At 46.3% G+C, this 27,223-nt stretch overlaps 1 protein-coding gene across 1 annotated transcript; it reads right to left on the bottom strand.

Annotated features, from left to right (window-relative positions):
- Nucleotides 1-807: 807 nt before the first annotated feature.
- On the bottom strand, nt 808-23,441 carry LOC146177987 (dermonecrotic toxin SPH-like). The gene is made up of 5 exons (XM_084581899.1): nt 23,274-23,441; nt 12,785-13,028; nt 11,088-11,222; nt 4,243-4,368; nt 808-1,331 (listed from the first exon to the last, which is right to left on the bottom strand). Exons 1-5 carry the CDS (start codon nt 23,316-23,318, stop codon nt 1,057-1,059), a joined length of 825 nt encoding a protein of 274 aa, XP_084438025.1. The 5' UTR covers nt 23,319-23,441; the 3' UTR covers nt 808-1,056.
- Between the last annotated feature and the right edge of the window lie 3,782 nt (nt 23,442-27,223).

Below are 27,223 nucleotides of genomic sequence, written 5' to 3'. Positions count from 1 at the left end.
CTAACTTCTGTTCTAACCAATTTTGTGCTAATTTTTCTTTTCAAATCTAAACAATTAGATAAGTTCAGTTTTGTTAATATCTAAGCGTAAATAACTACTTCACCGAAGTACTTCCCGCAAAACGCGCCGATGCGTGAAGCCATGTAAATATTATAAGCATTTAAAGCGGCCTTGGGAGGTGCCATTAGAAGTCCTGTTCCTTATAGATACCCTTGTGAGTAATATGTGGGCGTCGCTATAAAGTAAACGTCATTTACTGTCAATAATGAATGCGTTCTTTAGGCGCAGGTTCACGCTTCGTTCAGAAAAGCGTCCGGAAATGTTTGCTCTTAAACAGGTTCTTCCAAACGATGCACAGTAGAACCATTAAATATGAAAATAGGAGGAGATCGCAAAGTATTGCTTGTATCGATAACTACGATATTGATGAAGAATTTCTATATAAGCTGGGACATTGAAACAGCAGTTTACAATGCATTTGAACTAGTCATTCTGTATTCCAAGATATTTTCTCCTGTTGCCAGAACACAATATATTTACTTGATATTTACTTGATAAAATTAAGATACGTACACTAGGTTTGCTCAATGCCTTTTCGCACGCCGTTAAATTCGCTGATAGGGTTTTTTATGTAGGTAGGCTTTGCCGAATAGCAGCGATGTGGCCCGTAGAATGACTACGAGACAATAAGCTGTCTTCCAGAATTCTGACCTCATTGCTTCAACCACTTTCACAGCGCTGACGCTACCAGCAAGGGCCCAAGGCCGCGCAGACGACCTAGTTCAACCCTAGAATGGTGAACAAAACACGAAGTTCGGTGAACTGCCTGTTTCTACACTGTTTCATGTATTGAATGAGTTGTAAACTTGAGGTTCAATATACGTGACGACTTTCCCATCTTTATCGCACAAACGTTTAAATGGACACTGTTTGTTTGATATTGCCATTATATAGAAATATATTCTGGCTTTACGCCTACGTGCTGGAATGCACCTTTTGCATGAACCTTGTGCCCAGCAAAGAGCAGCCCCGTTGCGGCTTCAGAGCCACTTGTGCTTAACGGACGATCGTGACAGGCAAGAATTGGCACCTCAAAAATCGACGGATCGTGAAGGCGTTGTCGGCAGTCCAGACGTACGCCTTGTCCACGTAATTTTGATCCGAAAGGTCGTACGATCGTCGAGCCATGATGAAGGACATCCTGAACGTCGGGTAGAGGTTGATTAAGAGGTTGTTTGCACCGTCTCCTTGCCAGCGATGGCGAGCCACGCCGAGCTCGTTGTACATGCTCGCAATCGTAGATAGGAGATTGGTCCCGCTTACGTCCAAGCCTGCGGCAGTGGAGGGGAGAAGATCGCACACTGTAGAGAATTGCATGCGAGAGTGCGATTTTACTGCATGTCACTAGACGCACAGCCAGCCTCTAACGCACCACTCCACACACGAAAACAGGCAAGATCGACGATGGCACAAAGCACCCTAGTCACTCAGCACATAGAGAGTCAAGTGTTGCTCATGGCGTGAGAGGTTTAGGGAAAGGTATTCTTGTGAACGTAAGCTCCGTTTACTATGGCGTATCCTTATAAAGCAGCACGGCTTAGATCAGCAAGAAGTGTGAAAACCACGTTATGGGTTGCACTTTAAGGCACATAGCTGTGAGCGATGTTTACAGTTATGTTTTTATTTTAAACTCGCGAACAGGTCTTTTACCAGCTGCGAAACCACTATAGTGGAGCGTAGGAAAATGTACCAAACGCTTTCTAGAGCGGTTCTGGTCAGCAGGATTCTGTATGGGCAAAGAACAGCTGCTTACGCTTTTAACCACCCCAGCTATGCGATACATGATCAATAAAATAAAAATACGAGTGCGACCCCGGCTAGAAAACATGACTTACGAGGAGCTGTTCATGTAACGAGACAAGCAGATCAACCAAAAGGCACCGATGTCCCTAGGGGACAAACACATGACACTAGTGGGAACTGTAGATATCGGAACTTAAGGCCACAACAAAATACTAGTATACGAAACAGTGGCTAGCCAGGTTTTACAGAAAGGAATGGCGATGGCAAGGCAGATGAACATACATATTGACGCTTCTGGCATGGGTCTATGAGCCAGAGCCCCAATATAAGGGACAGCCTACATGCCACCTACTCAGGGGCTGAATTTTACATGCCGAATTGCTTGCATTGCTGGAGCCGTCAGCAGCATTACGACGGCCACAAGAAATATTTAGGATTGGAGAACAGGGTACCCTGAGACACTCATACGCAGCTATTTAAGCGCTCTCTGCCTTCAGCGACAGACGACGCGGTTGCTAACTATTCAGGAGAAAGCTGAGGTGAATGCAGGTCGTTGGAAAGTTTTCAGATTGTATGGGCATTGGGATATACTGGAACGGACAGGAGAATTGCAGCCACGCAAGTGGATGGAGTCGGCAAAAATAAAAAAAAATACCATAATTTTCTGCCAACCCTACTGACTTAAATCCCCGTTAAAATACTCACTACAGACCCTCCTGGCAAGGCAATGATACACTTCGTGCGTAACAGCGTAAAATACAAAGGCAAGTGTCGGTTATCTGATGCAGCACCAAAGTCGATTATTCCTTCGCAAGAAATCTTTCTAAACAAAGTAATAGGAAGCGCAGCGGAAACTGCGCGTAATACTTCACAAGTCGTTTTTCGGCAGACACGAAACGACCAAAGAGAACACATGAACCCAATGGCAGATACTAGGTTCAACACACCTAAAGCATCTTGTACATGTTTTCGCAAGGAAGGCACAAAATTGAGCAAATTTGTCATGGCAATATGACCGTTCTAGCACACCAGATACGATCGAGCATCGCAACACAACTTTCCCTTGGGGCATATGGAAGCCAGAGTGACCTGCTTCCTGTTGTGCAAGAGACAATTAATTCCAACGCGCATATTTGAAGGTCGTGATAAAGACGAAAGTTGATTCATCAAATACACCACCATTTACCTTACTTCCCCGTTCCCCGAACCGTGGTCAATAGCTGTCTCTTGTTCAGAGATTGATATTGCGGGTTCAATGGGCATATTCCACCCTCTTGAACATAGTTCCCCTGTATCTAGTTCATAGTCCTAGAACTATCTCTGAGTGCGGCTGAGATTGCGTCGGTTTGTTTTTGAAGCGGTTGTCAACTCTCGCTCTCGAAATGGATTTTAAACCGTGAAGTTTATTGTTTTCATATTTTCTACAGTTGGGATGCTCTGCTTTCGAAGCAATAGCATGGGAAAGCCAACGTGCCCAATTATTTCAATAGCTACTTGTTGGAATTAACTATCCCGAAGGTACGATTGTTACCTCATTGTTCGAACGAATTGAGCAATATGGACAAAGACACCCGAATGTTGCAACAACACTCACCCGAAACACATGTATCTGTGTTTGTTCGAATTTCTGGGATTCGCGGAATTTTATTTTGCATAAGTGGATGCAATGAAAGCAGTGGTCACGCAAGGAATGTGAAGAGGGTGCATAACTTAACCGCGTCCTTCTCTTCATCCGTACTCCGTCTGGTGGGTAAACGCAGAGCTTGTTTGAGGGTACTAGAAAATTTCAATATGCATTCATTCTAGGTGGTTGTGGTTCCTTGCTTCTGGTATGTTCCGCCTAGCTAGGCAATTGTTTTTATTGCAACAAGACAAATTTGTTGCTATCATTGTCACAGGACCTCTAAGCCATGAGCACTTACTACTGAAGATGTTTATACCTAAACATTATATCTTCTCGATACAACCTGCCACGCTCTATAGTTACATACCGAATGTAATAACTTAATATAGAAAATGCGTTGTTCGAATCGGTGTGTCTTGGGCCGAACATGAGTCACAGTTCTCTCAGGCAAGCATATGAAGTGATTATCCCCAAAATTCGTTATAAGGTCTTTCTTGCAACCACAGTAGGCGGAGGAGCTTGCCGAGAGAAAAAAGTACACCCATAGCGCCGTCACTGCATAAAGGCATCGACACCAGCTTATCGGTCGCAATGTAATTTCAAAATGCCCCAGTTTTGTCACAGCGGGCAAATTAATTCAATAATGGCCACCAGCTGCTGAATTTTTTGTCTGGTTTGAAATGTGATGTTCTGTTCCAGATACCCTTATTTCATTCTTATTGATATATTTCTCTCCACCTCGAACTTCTTATAATTAAAAGAGAGGAAAGAATCAGTTGTGCAAAGAAGCTGAAAAAGCAAAATGGTAATCTTACCCACGTGGTCAATAAAATCAGAGCTGTTATCACGCGACGCCAGTGTATGCAGTGCCCCTCTGAAGACTTCCTTGTCAGCCGTCGTGTAGATCGACAGCAGCACGTTCACCATGCGACTTGAAGGAACTGCAAAAAAGGTACACAAAACTTCGTAAGCCCGGAACATTGGTGCAGTGTTTAAGATGCCTGACTACTGTGCTTGAGTACCCGGGTTCGATCTCAACCGCTGGCGGCTGCATTTCGATGGAAGGAACGAAGAGGCGCCTGTGTACTGTGCGATGTCAGTTCACGTTAAAGATCTCGAGGTGATCGTAATTACTCCGGAACCCTCCAATACCGGGACCCCTTTTTCTCGTTCTGCTTTCACTTTCATCTTCCTCCCATTCCTTATAGCGCGCTTCAGTTATCCACAGAAACAGGTGTGACAAATACAGCGCCTTTAACGTGATCCAATTATTATTATAAAACATCAAAAAAGTTAGGGGATCGAATGAACCGCAACTGCTGAGCAGTGCGCAGAGTTTTGTGGAGTAACGCATTGGGAGAGAGAACGTGAGATGTAGGTGATAACGCAGTGCATCTGGCAACCATCAAGCGGACACACAGCGGACAGTAGCGGACAATGCGGTGGCGCGACGCCCTTTTGCTGCCTTCCATACTCTCCTCGAATGTTCCCGTCGCCTCACACGGTCTACTAGAGATATCACATGAGGAGAACTCGCAGGTTGAGGCTGTACATGAACGACACAGACAGGATTCAGCTGCAGCTAAGCGCAGAGCCGATCCCTCATAGGAGCCTGACACATACTTGGCACAGCTTCCCTACTGTAAAAGAAAAGTAAGGTCGCTTGGAATTAGCTGATGAAAGAACGTAAAGGAGACTTGTTTTCAGCGTAAATACTAGCTGTAGCACTTCATCGCTAGCATCTGCATGATATAATGCTCATCCTATCGAAGGCGATCAGCGACATACAGCTGTTAATGAACGCAAGACTTAAAGCACATTGAGAATAATCTTTCAAACAGTTTCGGTAAATTTTAGCCAACCAATATAAACTTTGTTAACTTATTTTCCAATTACACTTTATTCTACAAAATATAAAAACGCACTGAGGGACGCGTTGTTCAACATAGAGTACAAAAGACTACAATCATTACAAACAGCATAAAGGCAAACTAAAGATTAACTCTATTGAAGCAGTGATCCTCTCACAGTGTGGCGATGCACTGCTGGATCGATGCTTGTGAGCTCCAAAGAGCGATTAGTGGATTGTTACAGCCGTAAATGCACTATGAGGTCGGAATGACAAAAATTGGGACAATATAACCGGGATAAAATCACGATGTGAAACCACAGAACAAAAATGCCCGCTATAAATAAGTCAGGCAAACATAACTGCTGGCCTAAGGCTTGCGCGTGCGACTCTGGATCCAAGTTCCGGGTCTTCGAACCCCATCACATTCATCATGAGTTATCTTTACCACGCAATATTTGGCTATCAATTCTACCTATCCACCTCTGACGTCAAACCGATTATACCAATGCTGATTTTCCTCACGCTAAACTGAGGACTGCGCCGACGCTAAACAGTTCCTCGTTCATCACTGAAGCGGCGACAATGCTGTCGTGTTATTACCCCTCCCATCCTCCTCCGGTGGCTACGCTAGGGAGCTCGACTGCTGAACACCCAATGCGGGTTATATCCCGGCCAAGGCTGGTGCTTTTGGACGGAAGCGAAAAACAAGGCCCCCGTGTATTGCTTGACATCAGTACACGTAAATAACCACAGGTGGTCATATTTCTCACGCCCTCTAGTATGACGTTCCTCATTGCCGGAATCGCTTTGAGATATTAAATGACCCCTGACACTTTACTTGCGGTAATATTTGATTCTAAGCAATTCATAGAGATGGCCATAATAACACACTTAAATTCAAAATATCCATGTGAAACTCCAAAAACTCGTAATATAGAAATATTTTTACTAAATGTTCCTGACAGCCTCTCTCAACCCGCCCAGGGCGAGGAGTCTCTACGCGCTTCTTTCCTGATGACGTAATCGGTGTTTGCTAGGCAGGCCCACTCATTGGACCCTCCGTAGTGAGACAAGTGGTTCGGGTCGCAGTAGGGCGACGTTGTGACTTGCTTTCTTTGCTGTTTGTTTTGCGCTGAGTTAAGGGAGCAGATGATGAGCACCACACTAGATCGCCAATATGTTCAGGGTTAAGGAAGCTAGCCTAGAACATTTTGCTCCGTAGATAGGACTAATAAGATAGGTAATGCTAGCGCGCATTCCATAGAGTTCTAGTAAATTTTCTTTCATGCGATCTTTAAACTATACGGCGATGAGCCACTGAAATCTTTATTTTTACTTCTTTTCGAGAGCACCAGCAGGTGGCCTCATCATAGTAGCGCGGTGAACAATCTTCTCCATGCTCGATGTCATGAGAGGCGGCATTATCACTTTGTAGCATGGGATGCGCGGAAATTTTGTCGAGTGACCGCAGCAAAAGGGCACAGTTGCCGCATCGTTCCAGAATTTTACTGGTTTCTTCGTCCGGTTCTGTGGATGGTTGTTTGCCGACATAAATTGAAAGCTGTCGAATTCTGCGGTCATTCGTAATTCGACCACAGGAGCACGTTTGCTGCTATCGCCGCCACCGTGTAGCTAAGTTTTATTGCGGGCGCAAGTCAGCCCAATAGTTTCTTTTCAATGCAAAGCTAGTGTTTATCCCCTACCGCGTTTTCACCACCACGTGACAAACTAAATAAAAACAATTTAATACATCTCATGAGCACACAGTGCTGCCTCTTTTTTCCATCCTTCCCTCTATTTACCACCTCGCAGGGTGAGTTGATGTGGCGCTTCGGCTCGTTCCCTCTGGCAATGGTAATTTATCTTCCTCTTAGCCTCCACAGGTTTTAAACGGTGGCATAGTTGATTTGTGTCCCATGAAAAACCGACGTCGTCTCCGCATTGCCCACAGATGCAGCGACGACAGGGTGCACCTGTTCAAACGCAGATCTTTATTTGGGTGGTGCGGTGCTAGATGTTACGCACCACGAGACCTGGTGAGGTTCACGGAGCCACTCCGCAGCTGGTGAAGCGGTAGTCAGCAACTTGGACCAGCCTTGTGCGCAAGTGGCCATTCTTGAGTATACATAAAGCGAGAAGCTAACCGGTCGCGCGCTAGTGATTGTGCCGACCCATTAATACTCGCAAGGAGGTGCTCTCTCTCTAGTGCCAAAGTTTCATTGCAGTATAGCGCGACTCCCAACAGTCACATGGCAAAGCTACGTGCCGCAGTCCAGCATGTAGCGCTATCTGTCCCTGTCAAGGCGGTGTAGGCATGCGCATGGTGGCTGATTACAGTAAGCGATCATACTATGCAAGATGTAACAACGTCCGTGTCTGCGTGGATGACAGCATCCACTGACGCACGACAGAGTCTGCCTCGTAATGTATTTCCAAAACACATTACCGTCCTCGCTCTGGCCATTTGGCTCCGGCAGCGCAGAGAAGCAAGTTGCTACGCATGTTGTTTTATTTTTTCTCCCCTATAGAAATGGCGTGTCGTAGTCCTTAAGGTGGTAGCTAAGTGTTTCCTTTATTCTTATATTTTAATTTATCCTTGAAATTAAACCCTGCTCAGAACTGAGGGTTCTTTCTGGACAGGGAATTTCTCGTACTGCCGAAATACATGCTTCAATTCATTATTATAAGAGAAATTGTGACCGTTTCCGCTTTAATTTACAAACTTCATCTGCGCCCCTAAATGTATAACGTGATAACACTATGCTTCCGTCAGCGGCTACCCTTGTAGACAGTTGCTCACGTAATGCAGTTTGCTGCTCTCCTAATCACCAATCAATTTATACATTTGTTATCGCACAGATACTCATCACTATACAGTCGTAAGATATACGCTATGTGTAGTCCGCGCGACATATAAAGCGTTCCTTTAACTAACAAGTTAACTCAGAAGTGCTGCGCTCGACCACGTAAACACTCACATATCTCATAAGCACTACTACCAAATTCGCAGCTCCTGACAGCGGTCTGGTTAAGTAGCCTAGTGATTTCACAGTGTTCGCAATGAATAAGAAGTTCACTCTCGTGTCCACTGAACACTATCTTTTACAATGGGCATGATCATGAATATTTAATCTCATCGCAAACGCGATCTGGATTTTCCGCAGAACATAGCCCTCAAACCTGCGGCATCCGAGCGGACCTAGATAAAAAAATGTAAGAACAAACAAACAAGCAAACGTTTGTTCAAATTGAAATCAGGTGAACGCTTTTTAAGAGTCATGAATGCATTGTACCCTCTAGCGAAGGTTTCTTGACCTCTACTTTATTCCGTCTTTCATATCAGGTAATCAACCTTTTAAAAATTCAGAGAGGGCTGCATGATCTGCACTGGAGAAATGCGTAAGCCTGAGCGTTGATGCTACACACAGTATATGATGCGCCACTAGTAGAGGTTTCACATTGCGGAAATTATGATAGCAGCTGTGTTGTTCACGACATTGTGTACCAAGCTGGGCAGTAATCATCAAGTGGCGAATTGTTAACGTTGCCCAGCAATGGGCGGCCGCGATGTCTTTTGCGCCGGCGCGCCTCCTTCCCAACGCACTTAGATGTGCCGCGTTGCCAGTTCTCCAAGACGTCACCGTTGGTAGAAGCGCGCAACGGCGGCACACGGTTGCTAGAGGCTCCATGGGGGCGCCGGCGGCGCTCACTATGGAAATGTTTGCCCGTCTCTATTTAGTCTTGCTTCCTCCTCCTCGCAATCGTTTGACATAAGTGTATATTATTTTAATTATCTAACACCTATTGTACAATTTGTAATCGATCTCGACCATTTATTAGCCCGTTTTCACTGCAGACTTCGAAACACGTCGTCCAGCGGTTGCGTGGCATCACGTCCGTTTGGACGTCGACATTAGCTCGCTCGGCTATTTTAACATCCGATTGCCTTTTTGGCTATAATTAACCAGTGGCTCCACTTCGATCACATGAGCTACCTGGCGAGATTCCCTGGTCCTCTTTGGCATACAATTTTTCTTTTTCGTGTAAAGCTTTTCAGTTCACCGATAGTCGCGATGACAACCAATGGAGACAAGTTGTGCACTGGGACAGTGCATAGTGTGTCGTTGTTCTATGTAAATTTTGGGTCGTTATGTCGGATGTAGGATATATTTAGAATCGCAGTAAATAAATGCGCAAACCTGCGCACCTTAAGAAATCTTGTTGTGGTTTAGCTCTGGTTAACCCTAGTTGAATTGCGAAAGCAACGGCGAAGCTTCTTTTCCCTGCTTCATTATTCCCCTATCACGCCCTATCAGTGTAAGGTGCTACATTATTGGGCACACTTAAGCTCATCGTTTAAGGGTATGACGCGAGAGCGTAAGCTACCAGCCCACATATGATGTCACCCTTCAAACAAGTCGTATGGACTTGCCTGAGTCACGTAGGGTTAACGAATGCCAATGGTTCTGCCGGGCTGATTCTGATATGACCCTGCCATATGAAAGGAGCGACCCTAGTTGGCAGCTTTTGCCCTTAGCATAGGGGTAACGCGAATTCAAGTGTCATGTCGGGCGGAGTTTCGTATGAGGGGACTGTAGTTATGCCTCTTCCCGGCTCATCTTCACGGCGTAGATGCGGCCATCCGAGGTCCCGCTTTGGCGGTCGTAATATTGCTTTCAGAATAATATTCCTGGAAAAGTTTTCCCCATCCAGCCAGCTGAAAAGATGCTATCTTGCAATGGCACACAACAACGCTCTTCGGCAGCTTTCCTGGAGATATTAAAGCGGAGAAGCCCGTAAGAGCTGCTACCTTTGCTTCCTGCCTAGTAGACCGCTCCGGTGCACTGTCCCCTGATGCGCTCAGCCGTCGAACACTGGTATGACCACGTTTGTGGCCGGCGGAGCAGAAAACAAAGACTTTACGCATGTTGCTTCGAACACTTCTCCAGAACGGGAGGTCAGGCTCCGGCACTCCCAGGTCATCTCGAGCATTGGATGTGGTATCTTCTCGCGTTTTTATTTTTTTTTATCAGCAGTATATTTTGCAGCATCTCACTTTAAAAAAGACGCATTTCTAACTTAAACTTAACTAACCGCGGTTCACATTATAAAAACGGCGTCGCTTCTACGTATAATACATAAAATACGGGAACTGATTGCACATTTTATGCTGTAGAAGCAGCGAAGCTGACGTTTTCGGCAATAAAACGCCCAGCGATGATGTTCTAAAATCTGCAGTGCGGGAAGTCAGCTTTACCAGCAAGAAATGCGATTTGTTTTTTTACGTTAACTGTTTCCAATGTCATCGCCAATGAAAAAAATAGAACTTGGCCCTAACTTCTATGGTGACGGCGTTCTTTTGCTTTATATAATGTTGGCCCGTGAGATCAAAGGTAAAAAAGTTTATTAGCTAATGTCCGTTAATAGCTTAATCACTAAACTCTGTTATGTACGTGATGTCCGCCTTGCTGCACAATTGACCTGCGCAGACTGCACTTGCGTATCCCTCGCAAGGTATAAAATAAAGATATGTAAAGAGTGAAAAAAAAAGAGAAGCACCCGAAATATTTTATCTTCTTACTACATCACCGTACTACACAGTACTCATTACCGGTAATAACGTTAGGAGCCAAACACAGGAAAATATCAGATTAGCGATGACTATCTGAGCGAATGGTGATTAGCTAACGACCTCCCATCTCGAAAATGAAAAAAAAAAAAACGAGGTCAGGGACGAACAGCACGCTTGCCACACAGGCGGTGTGAAGGCGTCGCCGCTATAGCTTAAGGCAAATGCTTGGTACTTGCTTTCACTCCACAGGTGATGTATGAGGTTTTCAGCAAGACTGACGCCAGCTTTGTATTTTGCTTTGTCTCCGCGCAGGTTTCCCGTTTTGATGTCTACGTAAAGGAGGAGCATTTTGTCCTTGTGTTTTCCTCCATCTGTGAGAAGAAATGTGAGAAAAGAAGATGCACGTGAGGCTCAATTTGACGAAACTGCCATTCGTGCACCGTCTGTTTCTGACACGTTGAAAACAGAGGTGAAAAGTGCAATATCTGTAAACGTTAGTTGAAAATCATGCGATCTTGTGCAACCACGTCTTGCTCTGTGCTGGGAGAAAGAAAAATAAATGAAAAAAATGTTTAGATAAAGAACTCAGCAAAAGGGATGAATCACAGTTAAATCATCCTTTAAACTTTGCTTGCGCCTAGTGCGCACATTTTAATGGGGATAACTTCAAAATGTACAGTCAGGTCGTTTCGCTGCGTCAGATACCTTAGAGCGCCTTAAAAAAAATGTATGAGGATGCTCTTGGTCTTACGTTATTCGTTGCATTCGTGGTTTATGAATAATGAAAATTTAGCGGATGTAAGAATTTTACGAAGATTCGTGGTTCAAACGGTTTTGACAGCATTACCTTCACTTCCGCTGTGAAACCGACCTTTCGTTTCCTGAATTGCGATGTACAGTACACGACCTGCGGCTAGTCGGAACTAATCGTGCGTAATCGTGCAGCGGTACTTGTTCTCGCATAAACAAGTGCTAGGCCGCGATTCGAATTGTTCACGCTTGCTAAACAACAAACATGTGTACATGAATTGCTAATCTTCATGCCCCTGCGGAGCCCGTGGAGGGAATACAGGCGTTAGCTAGGTCGTCCGTTGATTTGTTTTTATTACGTGAGTTGAACTGCACTAAAGATGGAAGACCTGCCCTTTTCTCAATCCGGTGAACTTGGCCATAGCCAGACGCTAGGATTCTCATCAGCAGCCGAGCTGCCGCAGTTACCCCGCCCTATCTTCACACCCGAGGGTACAATGCAGCATCATTCGTAAAGAATCACGCTGCTCGAATCTCGGCCGTTGCCCATGGGGGAGAACACAGACACCTCCGTCGCCTTGATTACGGGGCTTGGCATGGACACCGCATACACGACATAGATACCCTCGAATAAAAAGGGGAGTCCAAAGCTACCCCCGGGATTGTTTGCCGCGCCCTGTCGAGGCCCGACTGTAGCTCATAACAAATAAGTCCCTTCACTCCGTGGTGAAGAAGGCGATGTGATGAACGCGATGTGGTGAAACCGATCTTTCGTTTGCTAAATTGTGATGTAGAGTTCACGACCTCCGCCTAGTCATAACTAATCGTGCCTAATCGTGCAGCGGCACTTGGTCTCACGTAAACAAGCGCTAGACCGCGCTAGATATTGCTCACGTTTCTTAAACAACGAACCAGTAATGATAGTCTATATGTGGTGGATAATATAAGCAACGGCTACAAAATGATTAGTATTAGAACTTTTTTACGGGATTAAGATTTCCTAACAGATTAATTATCTCTTCCCTGGTATGCAGATAAAATGAAGATGCTCCTTGCTTGGAAAGTAGCTTATGTCTTTGGAATTAGTTGGATGTGTGTCCCTGTATTTTTGATGGGGTGAATTCCAGTATCTCTGATGAGGTATAGAAACGGAAGAAGGTATAGTAAAGAGGGTTTTCCATACCTGCACTGACTGTGTCCTTCACGTAGGCGAGGTACTTGTCGATGGCCGTCTGATTTTCGCAGTGTCTACCGTAGTCGCAGCCCGGGCCATGATAGAACTTGAGGGCGGTCCCGTCAGGAGCGAAGGTTACATCCGCTTCTATAGCATTCGCTCCCTGAGCCAAGAAATCGTCCAACTCCTGGATGCTGTTAGCCATATGCCCGAACACGTACACGGGCCGACGGTAATCGTAGAACGCCTCCACCTAGAGGTAAAGTGGGAACCAGGTCAAAGCCCATTTTCACTATAACTTCTGATTCTTCCGCGCAAATCGAAGAAATGAATACATTCCCCGAACACACCACTCGGTCATGAGATAGAATGGAAGCAATATTGAAGAAAGTGCGCAAAGAGGACTAGGAGGGCTCTACGTAGCTCTGAAGTAGGCCACCACGTGATCCTCTACTTCCAACATGCAAACAGCGAGTCTGGCGGACAAAATGGCACATAGGAGATGAGAATTGCTGCCATCGAGAACCTTGTATTCCAAGTGATACGCGTTTCCCGTAGGCCACGCAGAAACATTCGTGCGACTTAGTTAAAGCGGGACTTTATCTTTCTTTCCCTCGTTGTTTTTATCTCTGCAAATCATCTCAAAATTTTATCACATATGTTCTATATCTTTATATCCTATCTTATATATCATGTTTATATCCTTAGCTATGCTGGCATGCTCGTACGACTTGGTTAAAGGTGGGTTTTATCTCTGTCACTCCTTGTGTTTATACCTCTGTTTATCATATCTCATGTTTACATCATATCATATCTCAGTGTGACAGCTTTAGAGGCCCCCTTCTGCAGCAAACGTGATATTGTCGAGTTTGCAACAAAACATCACAGACATAGCTGATACGCGGAAATTCCTAGAGCCAGGCACATATTGGTTGATACGTTTTGTGACGTCACGAGAACATGAAATGTTCTCGTGAATTTCGGCGAAAATGATGGAAACCGTGGAGGGAACGAGCATAGACCCTGCGGAGCTGAAAGAACCTGGCCAGTGGTTTATTGCCAAGAAAAGAGGAAAGGCGGTGCCACTTGAGAACGAGGGACGCAGCGTCACCGATGATCAAGGGAGAGAGCGAGCCGCGTCCAAGCTGGCCGGGAAGAGATTGGCAGCAAAGTCGGTTGAAAGGCAATCGATCAAGATACCTGACGGAGCTGACAAAATAATTCTCCGCCCACGGGGAGGAGTCAACCGCCTACTTAAGTATGGCAACATTGAACTTGCGGAGTTGATCGCTCGCACCGCAAATATAAACATCAGAGAGGCCGCGGAAGACACCTTCTCGGTCAACACAAAACAGCAGTCTATCCTCATCGCAACAGACAGCGAAGACCGGAAAAGAAAATACGTCGCACTACGCGTCCTCGAATTCGAGGGCCAGAAAATTGAAATCACGGCGTACGTCGCTATTCCCGAAGACTGCGGTAAGGGGGTGGTACACGACATTCCCCTTCGCATCACCGAGGAAGAAATAGTGCAACGGCTACGCACGATCAAAGGCAATCCCCCCGTGCTAGGAGCCAGGCGCCTGGGCAGGAGCTCAACCACCGTGCTCATACTGTTTGAAATACCAGAGGTGCCGAGGTGGGTGAAACTCACTTACATGGCAAAGATGTGTCTTATACAGAAAGAAATACGAGGTTTGCAACGCATGCGGGCGCCTAGGGCACCGCGAAGATGTCTGCCCAGATCCGAATAACGCTAAGTGCAGAGGATGCGGAGAAGAGCGCCCAGATCAGGGACACACCTGCGAAATAAAATGTCAGCTGTGCGGTAAAGACCATCCGCTTGGCGACAAGAAGTGCAGAGAACTCTACAGGACTCCCTACCAGACCAAAAAACGTCAATGGGAGCAGAAAATTGCCGAACAGCAGCAGCAACAGCAGCAGCAGCAGCACAACGAGCAGCACCAATATCCCAACACCACAACTGAGAGCGGCCGCAGAGGACGCTCGAAATTCAGAAGAGACCACCGTGACCAACGCGGATATTCTCAAGAAAGGGACGGAGGCTTCCGGGTGCAGAGCGGGGACTTCCCGCAGTTGGAGGACGCCAACCGACGTCACCGTTCAAGCTCCCGCAGCAGCAGGGAGCGGTCCGGATCCAAGTCCAGGTCGGGGTCCAAATCCAGAGTCACGGCTAACTCCAGGGACCCAAGGAACCCGTCGGCCACCCAAAAGCGAAGCCCGAGCGGGGACAGTAAAACCGTGAGTTTCAGCAGTGGGGTTCCCCAGGCTAAAGGTGAGGAAAACAAAGAAAAAGATAAAGAAATAGAGAAGTTAAGAAAGGAAGTTGCGGAACTGAGGGAGATAATTAAGAAACTCACTCAGGACCAATACCAATCTAAATCACAGCCAAATTCCGGGGCTCCCCCGCCTCCACAGGCTCTCCCCGCAAAACAAGTAGCCAAACCGACACCTCCACCTGCGACGCCAAAGGTGCTAACACCACCCGCGGCGTCAGACACGGAGGAGGACGCTATGATCACTGAACAGTGCAGGCCACCTCCCCCGCAGAAACGAAGAGGCGGGGAAACGGATCCGCTGGCGGCAATAGAGCGTAGACTAGACGCCAAATACGGGGCGAGACTCTAGCGGCTTGAGACAGGCATGACCAATATCATAGGCGCCCTAAACCGAATTCAGGAACAATCTAAACAAACAAACGCGGCTCTTGCTGCTATGGCAGAAAGGCAAACAGTGAGAGAAGAGATACTTGACCAATTCCAACATGGGCAAAACGCAACCAAAGATTAATTCGACGGTATGGCAGTGGAACTGCCGAGGATTCCCGCGCAAGCGAGCGTTAGTGCAACAACATCTCGAGCAAATAGTTGAAAAACCTCTAGCCGTAGCCCTACAGGAAACTGGCAAAGGAGTAATTAAATTATCAGGATATCAAGCGTTTGCTAGTGGCCGGGGAGAAAAATCCCGGGTCACTACATTCGTCAAAAGGAACGTAGCGGTGATCGAACATGAAATTATAGTTCTCGCGACATTGAGGCGGTTTTCGTTGAAATCATCACGGGCAGGAAGAAGGAACCTAGTATTTTCGTCCTAAACATATATAGCTCTCCTCAGCAGCGCAAAGTTAGGTTCAAGACATTATTTCGCAAAGCAATGAAGGCAGCCGGAGCTAACCCCCTGCTAATTGTAGGAGACTTCAACGCCTGCCACCAAGAGTGGGGATATAATAGGCAAGATCCGAAGGGCAGGCAGTTATGGGAAGATTTTCACGAATTAAACCTCACCCTGCAGACAGACTCTGGCTGCCCCACGAGGGTGGGAAACAGTGTGAGCAAAGACACAACCCCAGACTTAACATTTACCAAAAACATAGAGGAGCATAGGTGGAACAACACAGAGCTCAACTTTGGAAGCGATCATTACGTCCTCGAAATGACGCTTAAACGGGGAGTCAAAGTAAGACGAGAAAAGATCATCAGCGCAATCGAATGGGAGAAATTCAGACAAATTAGGGAATCTGCCAACATGGACCAAAATATCGAAAATATCGACGATTGGGCAGAAACCCTCATGCACCACGTTAAATCCGCTACCATTACCTTAGAGGGGGACGATGCACCGAAAACAGTCGACAGGAAACTCCTACACATGTGGGAAGCAAAAAAAGGTATGGAAAGACGCCTCCGGTGTCAGAGATGGAACCGAAACCTAAGGCGAAAAATAGCCAGGCACAATAAGGAAATTGAGGATTATGCAATTAAACTCTGCGAGCAAAACTGGTGTAACAGGTGCGATGAAATGGAGGGCAACATGAGCCTTTCAAAGACGTGGAGCCTGCTACGATATCTTCTTAATCCCGACAGTTCGAAAACACAGTCAAACACAACAATAGCAAAGGCAAGACACGCGTTCGAGGGGACTGACGCGGAACTAATAACTAAACTCGTAGACACATATGTCGGCGATACAACATCCCTCCCTCTTAGGCAATACGCGGGCCCACCGAACGAGGCCCTCGACGCGCCCATCTCAGAAGCGGAAGTTAGAGCCGAAATCCTTAGCTTAAAGACGCGATCAGCTCCCGGCCCCGATGGAGTAACAAATAAAATGCTACGAAACCTAGACGACGCTTCCATAACGGCACTCGCCAACTACATGCAAGAAGTATGAAGTAGCGGTCGTCTTCCCCAGCAGTGGAAAACTGCAAACGTTGTGCTAATTCCAAAACCTGGCAAGCCCCCGAAATTGGAAAACCTCAGACCTATTTCTCTAACCTCATGCATTGGAAAGCTTATGGAACGCGTAATCCAAACAAGGCTAACTAATTTCATGGAGAAAAACGACCTGTGGCCGCATGAGATGGTCGGGTTCCGACCGGGCCTGTGCACACAGGATGTAATGCTCCGATTACAACATGACATAATTGACTCGAAATCCAGAGACGCGAAGGTAATTCTAGCACTAGATCTAACAAAAGCATTTGACAACGTAAAACACCAGGCAATTCTCGCGGGACTACAGGAATTAGGAGTCGGCGAGAGGACATATAACTACGTAATGGATTTCCTGACAAACAGGACGTTGAAACTAAAGTTTCAGGACCTTGAATCCCCCACTGTCCACCTGGGAAGTAAAGGAACTCCGCAAGGCTCAGTGCTCTCCCCCTTCCTTTTTAACGTGGTGATGAGAGGCCTTCCTGCCGCTCTTAAAGTCATAAAAGACCTGAAGTTCAGCATTTACGCGGACGACGTTAATCTCTGGATGAACAACGGCAGCGATGGCAGCATAGAGGAACGCCTACAGGCGGCGGCGGACACCATTGTGTCCTACGCGGCCGAAAGGGGTCTTTCGTGCTCTCCGCAAAAATTCGAACTTTTCATATATAATCCAAAATCAATGAGGTGCAAGGGCGACTTTAACGTAGAAATAAAGGTCGACGGCAAAACCGTACCAAGAGTCCAGCAAATCAGAATCCTCGGACTTTTTATTAAAGAGGACGGGTATAATGACGGAACGATAAAAAAACTCACTACCTACGCGACGCAGGTAACAGGAATATTTAGGAGGATTGCATTCAAAGGCAGAGGCCTCAACGAGAGAAGCCTCTTGAGACTGATGCAGGCGTACATAATAAGTCGAATATGCTATGCCACACCGTTCCTCAACATCAGGACCAATGAAAAAGAAAAGATAGACGCACTCATCAGGCGTTGCGTCAAGAGGGCGCTGGGTCTACCCATCTCCTCTTCTACGGAACGCCTGATAGAAATGGGAGTGCATAATAGCTGGACGGAACTTGCTGAAGCGGTAAGAATCGCCCAACATGAAAGATTAAGTAGGTCGAGCACGGGTCGAACCATCTTAGAATGGGTGGGTCGAAAAATAGATAGGGGCACAGCCGACAAGGTTTTCCTACCACCACAATGTCGCGAGAACATCATTGTCCGTCCTCTCCCCCGCAACATGCACCCAGAATACCACAAGGAGAGACGGGAGAAGAGAGCAGAAGCACTGGTTAAAAGTGCAAAAGAATTCAGAGTAAAAGAAGTTGCCTACGTAGACGCTGCAAGCGGCCTATCAGGGGCGGCAGTCGCCGCGGTAGTCGATGGTAGCGGCGCACCAGTCGTCTCCGCCACCATCCGAAGTAGAAACATAGACACGGCTGAAGAGGTCGCAATAGCGCTCGCTTGCGTCGGAACGAAGGCTAGATTGATCTTTAGCGACAGTAAAACTGCTCTCTGGAATATCGGAAAAGGCAGGGTCTCACAAGAAGCCGCCCGAATTCTAAAAGCTGCAACTAAAATTGATCGCAAAATCACCCTAATTTGGGTCCCAGCACACACGTCCGTCCCCGGCAACGAGGCGGCCCATGATTTAGCCCGAGATCTCTACTTCCGGGCAAACGCGGAGCCGCCCGACTGCCAGGCGATGGACGAACGTTTGCAAACCTATAAAGAAATAATCGAAAATTATAGATTAGGAAGACGTCTGATGCCGCCACCGGATCCTAGCTTAAATAATAAAGAGGCCATAGCCTGGCGGCGATTACAAGCCGGAAATTTCCCGAACCCTGTCTGGTTGTTTCACACCCAGATAGAGGAGAGAAAAAACGATAAATGTAAAGCCTGCGAAGCGAGGGGGACCCTCGACCATATAATTTGGGAATGCCCTAAGTCTCCGGGCGCTAGGGACAACATTAAAAGTAGAGAAGCCTGGGTAACCCTGCTGCGAAGCGACGTCCCCGCTGACCAGCAGAAAGCCGTCCGCCTGGCGGCTGAGGCCGCGAATAACCAATGTATATTCGCCAGTCCTTAGTCGCGGAGGTTCCAGCCCCCGTTCCTCAGGCCTGCGTGCCAGGAGCGGGGAGTAGGGGGCCTCCTAAATCGGTGGAAATTAAAGTTTTAATCAATCAATCAAATGTCTGGAGCCGCAAACTCTGGCTTTTGCATTGAGATTGGAGTATAAGTTTTAAAATCAAACCCTTCCTGGTTTGAGATTAGAGGGTATTTGGATAAACAAGTGATTGAAGGCTGATTGGATAATTCCAACCCTCCCGAACCGTTGTAAACTTTGTCAGAACCGTCACTTCTAAGCCATGTGCGCATGCTCCTGTACGGGCTCGTTAAACCGGGAATTAAATTTTCTTGAGGATCTGAAGGATGGATCAGCAAGTGCAATTTCGTTATTTTGTTGATAAGACATGTACGTTGCCGGACATGGACAGGACAACTCTTGGGGCACCAGGGGCCTTACCGGAGCTCAACCCCGTCCGCCAGTAAGGCAGCCGAATTTCAGACCACCTCCTATTGCGCCAAATTACGCGTTTAAGTAAATTTCAAACATCATCATGATCATCATCATCATCATCAGCCTGATTATACCCACTGCAGGGCGAAGGCCTCTCCCATATCTCTCCACTTAACCCGGTTCTGTGCTAGCTGCATCCACTTGACCCCTGCGAACTTCTTAATCTCATCCGCCCACCTAACTTTCTGCCGCCCCCTGCTTCAAATTTCAAACATACGCAGTCACAGGTTTAAGCGATAAAAGAAGATACTTCGCGGAACCAATCTGACCGACAAAATTAAAATCAGCTTCGTCCACGCCGGCCCCAATGAGACGGTTTGCCTCGCCCACATCTAGCATACCGTCAACCAAGTTGCACGCTCTTTCTCCTCTTAAATACAGGACACACCCTCACACCAAGAAGCGATGAAAAAAAAAGACTAATAGAAAACGCACAGTTCCGCCCTGACACACGATACAAAGGGGGGGGGGGGAATGTGCAATGCCGGCCGTAAGAAAGGTGGGGAACAAAGGAACAGTTTCCGCGAGCGCTTGTATGCCACATGTAGTGCGGAAGCGACCATAAACGCCAACGTCGTCCTCCAACTTCCCCGACACTTTTCGACGAACTCTTCATGCCGCCGCTTGCAGAGGCCCCGGAAGGGAACAGCTAAGCGCAAGGCAGCGCAAGGCGTCCGCGCGTCGCCCACGGGACCGGGCACAGTACTTTTTGAACCAACGCCAGCACCAATCTCTGTCGGCCACCCTTTCTCTCCGATAAGCCATGTTCGCGCATACTCCCAGCGGGCGATCCGTCAGTTGCTCTTGCAACAAAATGTACTTAAATGATCGACAGCGACTTTGGCGACTGCTCGGAACGGCAACCTAAAATTATCTCCCAATAACGAGCCACGGTGCGGGACACGACGCGAACGTTCGGGGAACGCGTCCCACCATTCACAAGCGCTTAAAATTATAATGGGTCCGCCCAGGCTCCGCTCCACGCTCCGACAACCCACCTCGGCAGAACCCGTCTCTCGGCTGCGGGCTCACAGTCGTACCTCGTTTGTTGTCAACAAGACAACTTCTACAAGCGCCTGGGCACATCCGCTCGGAAATATAAAAAAAAAATAAGCCTAAACTAACAAGAGCAGGGGGATTGCACCAGCAGCTTCGGTGTTCTTCAGTGCAGCGGTCCAGTATCTTAACTCAGATTTATATAGTCGTCCTGGGATATTGATGAAAGTTAGCGGCATTAGACATTGCCTTTTATTTCTGAACCTTTGAAGATTTTGATGCCTTCGAACCGCCTTTTTTAAAATACTCTTTTGTACAATTACTGCTATTAGTTAATTGAATAAATACACTATATTTTCGCATTTATATTCAGGAAGCATTGGCTTTTCAATTCTGAGCATTTAACACCTACTCTGAAGCGGCCGCTTTACATTTTTTAATTATTTCAATTGAATAAATCAATTAAACACACTTAATTTTCATAATTAGCATCCCCGAGCCAAGGCTTTTCAATATGATTATTTTAACTACTGCCAATGCCCTTTTTCCAAGTTTGGGTCTTTATTTGACTCATTCATTATTCATATACACAATGATTTTATGAGATCGGCATCGCATATCGCACACCAATCAATAAGCAACACTAGAACAACAAATTTGAATGATATGTTTTTTTACGCAGCCCTCGGTTAATTTCGACACAGGGGGTAGAGCGCTTTACTTAAACGACGCCGACGGCTCTTCGGGCGAATGAGTTGTATAAGCAATCACTTAAAATGTATTATTCGTGACGATCCACGCCAAGAAATTGTAGTTAATGGCCGCGTATCACTAGATATGCATAATCATGTACTTTAACTCACCCACAGATACCTTGATTGAAATTGCGAATAGGAAATATACGAAGGACTAACCGAGTGTGTACTCAAAAAAGCACAAAGCCGGGAAGGCACGCCTTCAGAATGTTGAAGTTAGTCGCACTATTCTCGGCCCGGTGCAGAAACACGATGTTTTAGTCCTGGGTTAGGAGGAGATATATGATGAGAGAGAGATAAAGACGACTCTTATCCACCGCTGCTGTGTCGCAGAAGAAACCTTTCGAAGACTAAAACGAAAGAAAGTTATTCTTTTTATTGCTAATACGTGTTTATATATATATATATATATATATATATATATAGTTTCTTTCACATTTCAGATATTCCCCCTCGGCAAGGCAAGCGCCAGGAGAGCGTCGTAGCAGACAACGGAAGGAGGACTCCACCTTTCGCACTCACTGAGCATGTTCCTGGTGTTTCCTATTCTCGACTGCTACGAACGTGACGCTCCGCGGAACGCAGTGGCCACGCGACGGGGTGTTCTCTTTAACAGTGGACCATATTGTACATGTACCTTACACCCTCCCACTTTTTTAACCTGAACGCACGAGCGTCGACCGCGAAGTCGATAAGCGCCGTACAAGGGAACACAGCTGTGAAACCAGCGAGAATACGCGCGATCGTGCAATGAGCCCTCCAGTGCAGCTGTCCTCTGCCACGCTGTTACGGCAACTGGATCGGAACCAACCTGCTTTTTTGTGTGTTATAGCATTATCTTCTGTTTTCTGCATGCCGCTGAGAAAAGATCAGAAAAAGGCCACGTGGTACCGCCTGCTTTCCTGTATGAGAGCAAGGTGTGAATCGATGAGGGAAGTAATACCATCAGATGGTGTCGCAGGAACGTTCTACGTGACAAATAGCAAAAAGATACAAAATGCTGATACGCATGTAGTGTATATAATCAGCGGGCGTATATCGCATTCCATGCAGCGGTAGCGCTACCACCTGATCGCTTATTTATAACGTGGTGGAAGCGTTCAGAAAAGAAAAAGGATGATGACGATACCGGTACTCAAAAGAAGCAGGGGAGAGGTCCCACTCCCAGAACAGCCTGGCAGATGACAGCTGCACCGGAGTGCTCATAGCGCGCACGCGTGTATTCCCGCTCATTTCGCCGCTGTGCTCCGTCATACGGCGCTTACCGACTCGACGGCCGACGCTCGTCCGTTCAGGTTAAAAAAAAATGGGAGGGTGTACAACGTTCTCGGAGCTTGAATGAGCCTGAGTCATATGTATTCAGAGATGATCCTCAGAAGAAGCGTCTCGTGTTCCCATAGCACTGTTTGTTGAAGAAAATCATTTGTAAAGATTCTGGAACCATGCATTCGTTAGATACGTGCTCTCATAGCCCCGAAAGCGTTGCATTACAGCTTAGAAATATCATGCTATGCGTCTTCGTCATCAATGGCACACATAAAATTGCTGTTATCAAATCCTTCTGATATGATTTCCTACACAGAAACTGGGGTAATAACAACACGATGTTTCGATGAATGAGATAACGCTGCAAAGTACGTAGTTCTGCTCGTTCTTGCAGTAGTTTGTTGTTGGCGACTCCGTGCAAGATGCCGATAGCCCGACAAAATGTTCTGGTTCAGGCTTAAAGCTATTCACGTTGCAATGATGGCGCTGACGTTGTACATTGCAAGCCTTACCGCTTTTACCACGACACTGTCAAACTCCCGGCAGAAAAAGACACAAAAACGCGTCTAGCATTAACGAAGAATTTTTTTTAAATATTGCGCTTCTGTAAGGAACACTTGAGTGGCAGCGCTAAATAATAATTATCGACTCACCAGGCAGATGACAGCAGCAAGAATGAAGAGGAAATCCGGCTGCATTGCAACTTGTAGACTTGGACTATGTGACGTTGGAGCACCACCACGGCCCTGGTGAAACAGAAAATGCAAGATTCCACTCGGTAGCAGCCGGCACGTTTGCAGTGCGTCTTACTCTGCTCAAAGAAGGAAACTGAAGAGGCACTTTAAGTGGCACTTCAATAAGAAACCCTGTCGCCTACTCATGTCAACCGCCCTTTCCACGGAAACCACGCTTATAAAAGTGCAAGTGCAGATAGATATATGCAAGGCGAGATAGGAAAAGTGGGCATATAAGAACACGAGCGTGTCAAGGGTGTTGGCCGTGACAATATTCATGTGTAAATGGGGCATCTTGCACTGAAATGAGAACGATATCTTCGAGTGAAAAAAAAACTGAACTGGTTGGGATAAAATAGTTATGGAGGCGATAAGACAACGGTACTGTACCCTGAAGGAACGATAACTCTCGGAATGATAACATGGCTTAGCCAGCTATCAGCTTCTACAGAGCTAAGAAACGATACACCCGGACTCTAACTTTAGCATAGCGCAGTCAATTATAGTAATTGAACACTTTTTGTACGCCAAGGTTGAGCGACTGCGCAATTTTGCGAATCATCTCAGAGTGGCCGTTTAAAGCATCGCTGCTTCGCCCAACCGAGAAATGCAGTAAAACAATTTAAAATGCATGTAGATTATAGCACAGATTACATAACAGCGCTTCCCCCTGCCACTTCATCGTACTACAACGGGACATTATACAAGCTTTACCGAAACACAAAGCTGGTGGCCGTCCTGCCTGGTCGAAGCAAATTTTGATCGGCTGGCGTGTGCTGTCTCGTTGCAAAAGGAGATCTAGCCACGGCAGATTTTGTGGGGAAGAGCGTTCCTTCCAACCGCCTTCGCAATACCCCATAGAGTAACATGGAAGTAAATATAGCGGTACACACGAGCCCTCTGAAAGTTCGGTGCCTACCCGCGTCCGCCAGGTGACGCGGCGTGCACAAAAAAAGAAAAAAAAAAGAATTAAGATATGGTACTGGCTCGCAGTGCTGCACTGATCGACTTTGGCAGCGGCTGGATGTTTTTTCCTTTTCTTGCAATCACAAGGCTCGTGAGCACGTCCGCTCTGTGTGATGCGACGGTTGTTTCCGAGTAAGAGCGCAGTTCACTATTGTTTAGCGCGGTGCTGCTTGCTTCTAGATACCCTTACATGTGTCTCGCTGACAAGAATATCTTCCAATGTGCTTATTTCGAACACGAAACTCTTTGTCGCTGGGCGGCATAGTCTTCAATACACATATTTTGAACTGAAAACTGCGCATACACTCTTAAAAAAAAAGGCTAATAAAAGGTTAGTAACTGCGAGCAAAAACTTAGTAACGGCTGGAGTTACTAACGTTTTGTTTGCAATTGCTAACTTCTAGCAGCGTTACTAACGTTCTAGTCGAGCGAAAAGTTAGTAATTGCAGCGATTGCTAACCTGTTATTTCCCGTTGCAAACTTCTTAGTAGGTTACTAGACCGTTACTAACTTTTTACTACTACGTCTCTGTACTACCTCGTGTTCCCAAGTTAAAAACTGGAAAAATCCCTTTATACATGAAATATTTTAAGCGTATAGGGGCTCTTTTTAAAATCAGAGAGCTAAACTTTCGTGCGGACTGTGAATATGGATTGTACAGCAAGGCGAACATTCTGTTCTTGACAGAGCTCGAAGACTAAGTAAAATTAGCTAGGTAACCTTTTTAGTTTCATTTTGAGAGGGAAATATATTGTGAAGCTGAAGGCTGTAAACTTATCAGCTGAGCTCAGTTTTAAAACTTTCGCCATGATTATGCATTTAAAAAAAAATTTAGCTTCAGCCATAGACTTTTAAGAGCTCGTTAAGTGGGATTTCTGCTTTCCAAATTGATAACAGGACATCGCTGCACGGACGCGTAAGTATTGTCGTTGAAGCCACGTTAATTGCCTCTTTGTGATGAAACAGGCAAGCGTATTTCGTATTTTGTGTATCCAAGTGCTTTTGACACCATTTTAAACTTGTGGAATGCGAGATATGAGCTTAACAAGCTCTGAAATGCGTACACTTTAACCATATTTTGTAACTGCACTGCTAATCATGGGAAACTTAGAACTCGACTCAGTGTCTATGTCGAAAGGCTTGAATTGTGCAGTATTATTATGCAGCCATTTATATGCGGTTTGCTGTGTAATTGTTCAATCACTAAGTTCTATCACGCACGTGTCCGTCTAGCTGTGCAATCCACAGTGTGAGGCCACGCCGATGCTTCTCTGTCAGATTTCAGAGTAATGATCTGTAAACGTTAGAAAAATAATCACCCTGTATATCGCACCTCAGAGGAACTTGATAAGGCTATGCGTTGTTGCTGAAGCATTAAACACTTTTTGCGTAACATTCACGTACTCCGATCCCCTATTCACCTTTCTGTGAAAACGGAACAGGGAAAATAAATGAAAAGTAGGGCTAGGTGTTGCTTTTTTGTTTTAATCCACAATATAAATGCCAACAAGCTCACCAAATAAGGCAGAGTAAATATGTCAAGTGAGCAAAACGATGAAGTCGAAGAGGAGGACCTATAAACCCTGAACGTTTTAACTTTCACGCTGCCACGGGGCCAATTGCATAGATAAGGGAAACAGAGGAGGCGACGCCGCAGCGCGCCTAAGGCTACACCGCGAGGGAAGGGCTCTTTGTTCTTGGCGGACACGGCAGTGATTGTTTGAAGCAAGCGGTCGGCGGCGGCTGCTCTCGTTTCGGACGAGGCGTCTCGTCTTCACTTTAGTGAAACCCACCGGCGATGCGTTCCCACGATATGCTGTGCAATGGCTATGTATGACCTTCGCCATAGACTCTACTTGCATCCCTCCTCGTCATCGTTGGCAGAAACTTCACGAACAGCAGCTTGAACAAAGTAGCCAGAGTAAGGGGGCAGGAGCAAAATCACTATCCTACGTAGTAGCATTTATACAATTTTGTTTTATTACAAGCTTATCGTTATTCGCGAGAGAAGAATGTCGTAATAATTATTGATTGCTTCTCTTTCCTCTGAATTAGTAACCTTCGAAAACTTCGGGTAGACGCTTCTGGAACTTGGTATTCCCCATGCTTGCGGATGACTAGTTTTCGGCAACTTTTCGCTGCGCTTTGAAAACACTGTCATAAGAGCAACATGTTTTCATTTTCCTGCAATGCCTGCCTTGTAGCTACAGGTGGCTTCTCAGATGTGCTTGGTCGGTTGACAGCTGAGTAGAAAAAGGAAAATTTAAACCTTGCTTACAGCGAACGAAAGAATATTACTGTCAGTTTGATTCATTTCGAGGACGCTGAGACACACGTCTGTGTGATGCATCGGTGAGACACTTCGCTTTTGTTTTCTCTGCAAAAGTCTTTCACATCGTGCACATGTTCAGACTCAAAATATTTGATGCATTTAGATATGTTTGAGCCCCGAAAAAACCTGTCAACCCCAAGGAAGGTTTAAATCCGGCAGCTATCAGCAGCGGCGCGCCGGCTCCTGTTGCCATTCCTGCTACGCTTCCCTCTACAGACACATAACTGACCGGTGGTGGCGCTGACTGCGCCGTCGGTGGAGGCTCCTGGCGGGTGCATAATTGTGTTACGTTACGTCGAGGTACAGTGCGGGGGAAGCCACTTGCTGCCTGTTTCGCGTGCGTGGTGTTTGTAAAGCATGTTGTAGGCGTTCGGTCAGAACATTATCCACGTGTTAATTCGGCTACAGAACTCGGCTCACTCGAATGTCTTTCATTGTTTAATGAGCGCAAAGCGATGATCAGTGTTAAAGGACAAACACAGGCCGATGTTGCGGATGCTTACAAGAACACGCACTTTGGTCATGCCTTGGTGACAGGATGGATGGAGGTAATTTCTGAACCTAAAATGCA

The sequence above is a fragment of the Amblyomma maculatum genome, chromosome 10 (assembly GCF_055883805.1).
Source record: "Amblyomma maculatum isolate TAMU_Amacu chromosome 10, ASM5588380v1, whole genome shotgun sequence".
In the NCBI taxonomy this organism is placed as follows: domain Eukaryota; kingdom Metazoa; phylum Arthropoda; class Arachnida; order Ixodida; family Ixodidae; genus Amblyomma; species Amblyomma maculatum.
Note: the sequence above shows the minus strand (reverse complement) of the source record. Positions and strands in the feature narration are given on the sequence as shown.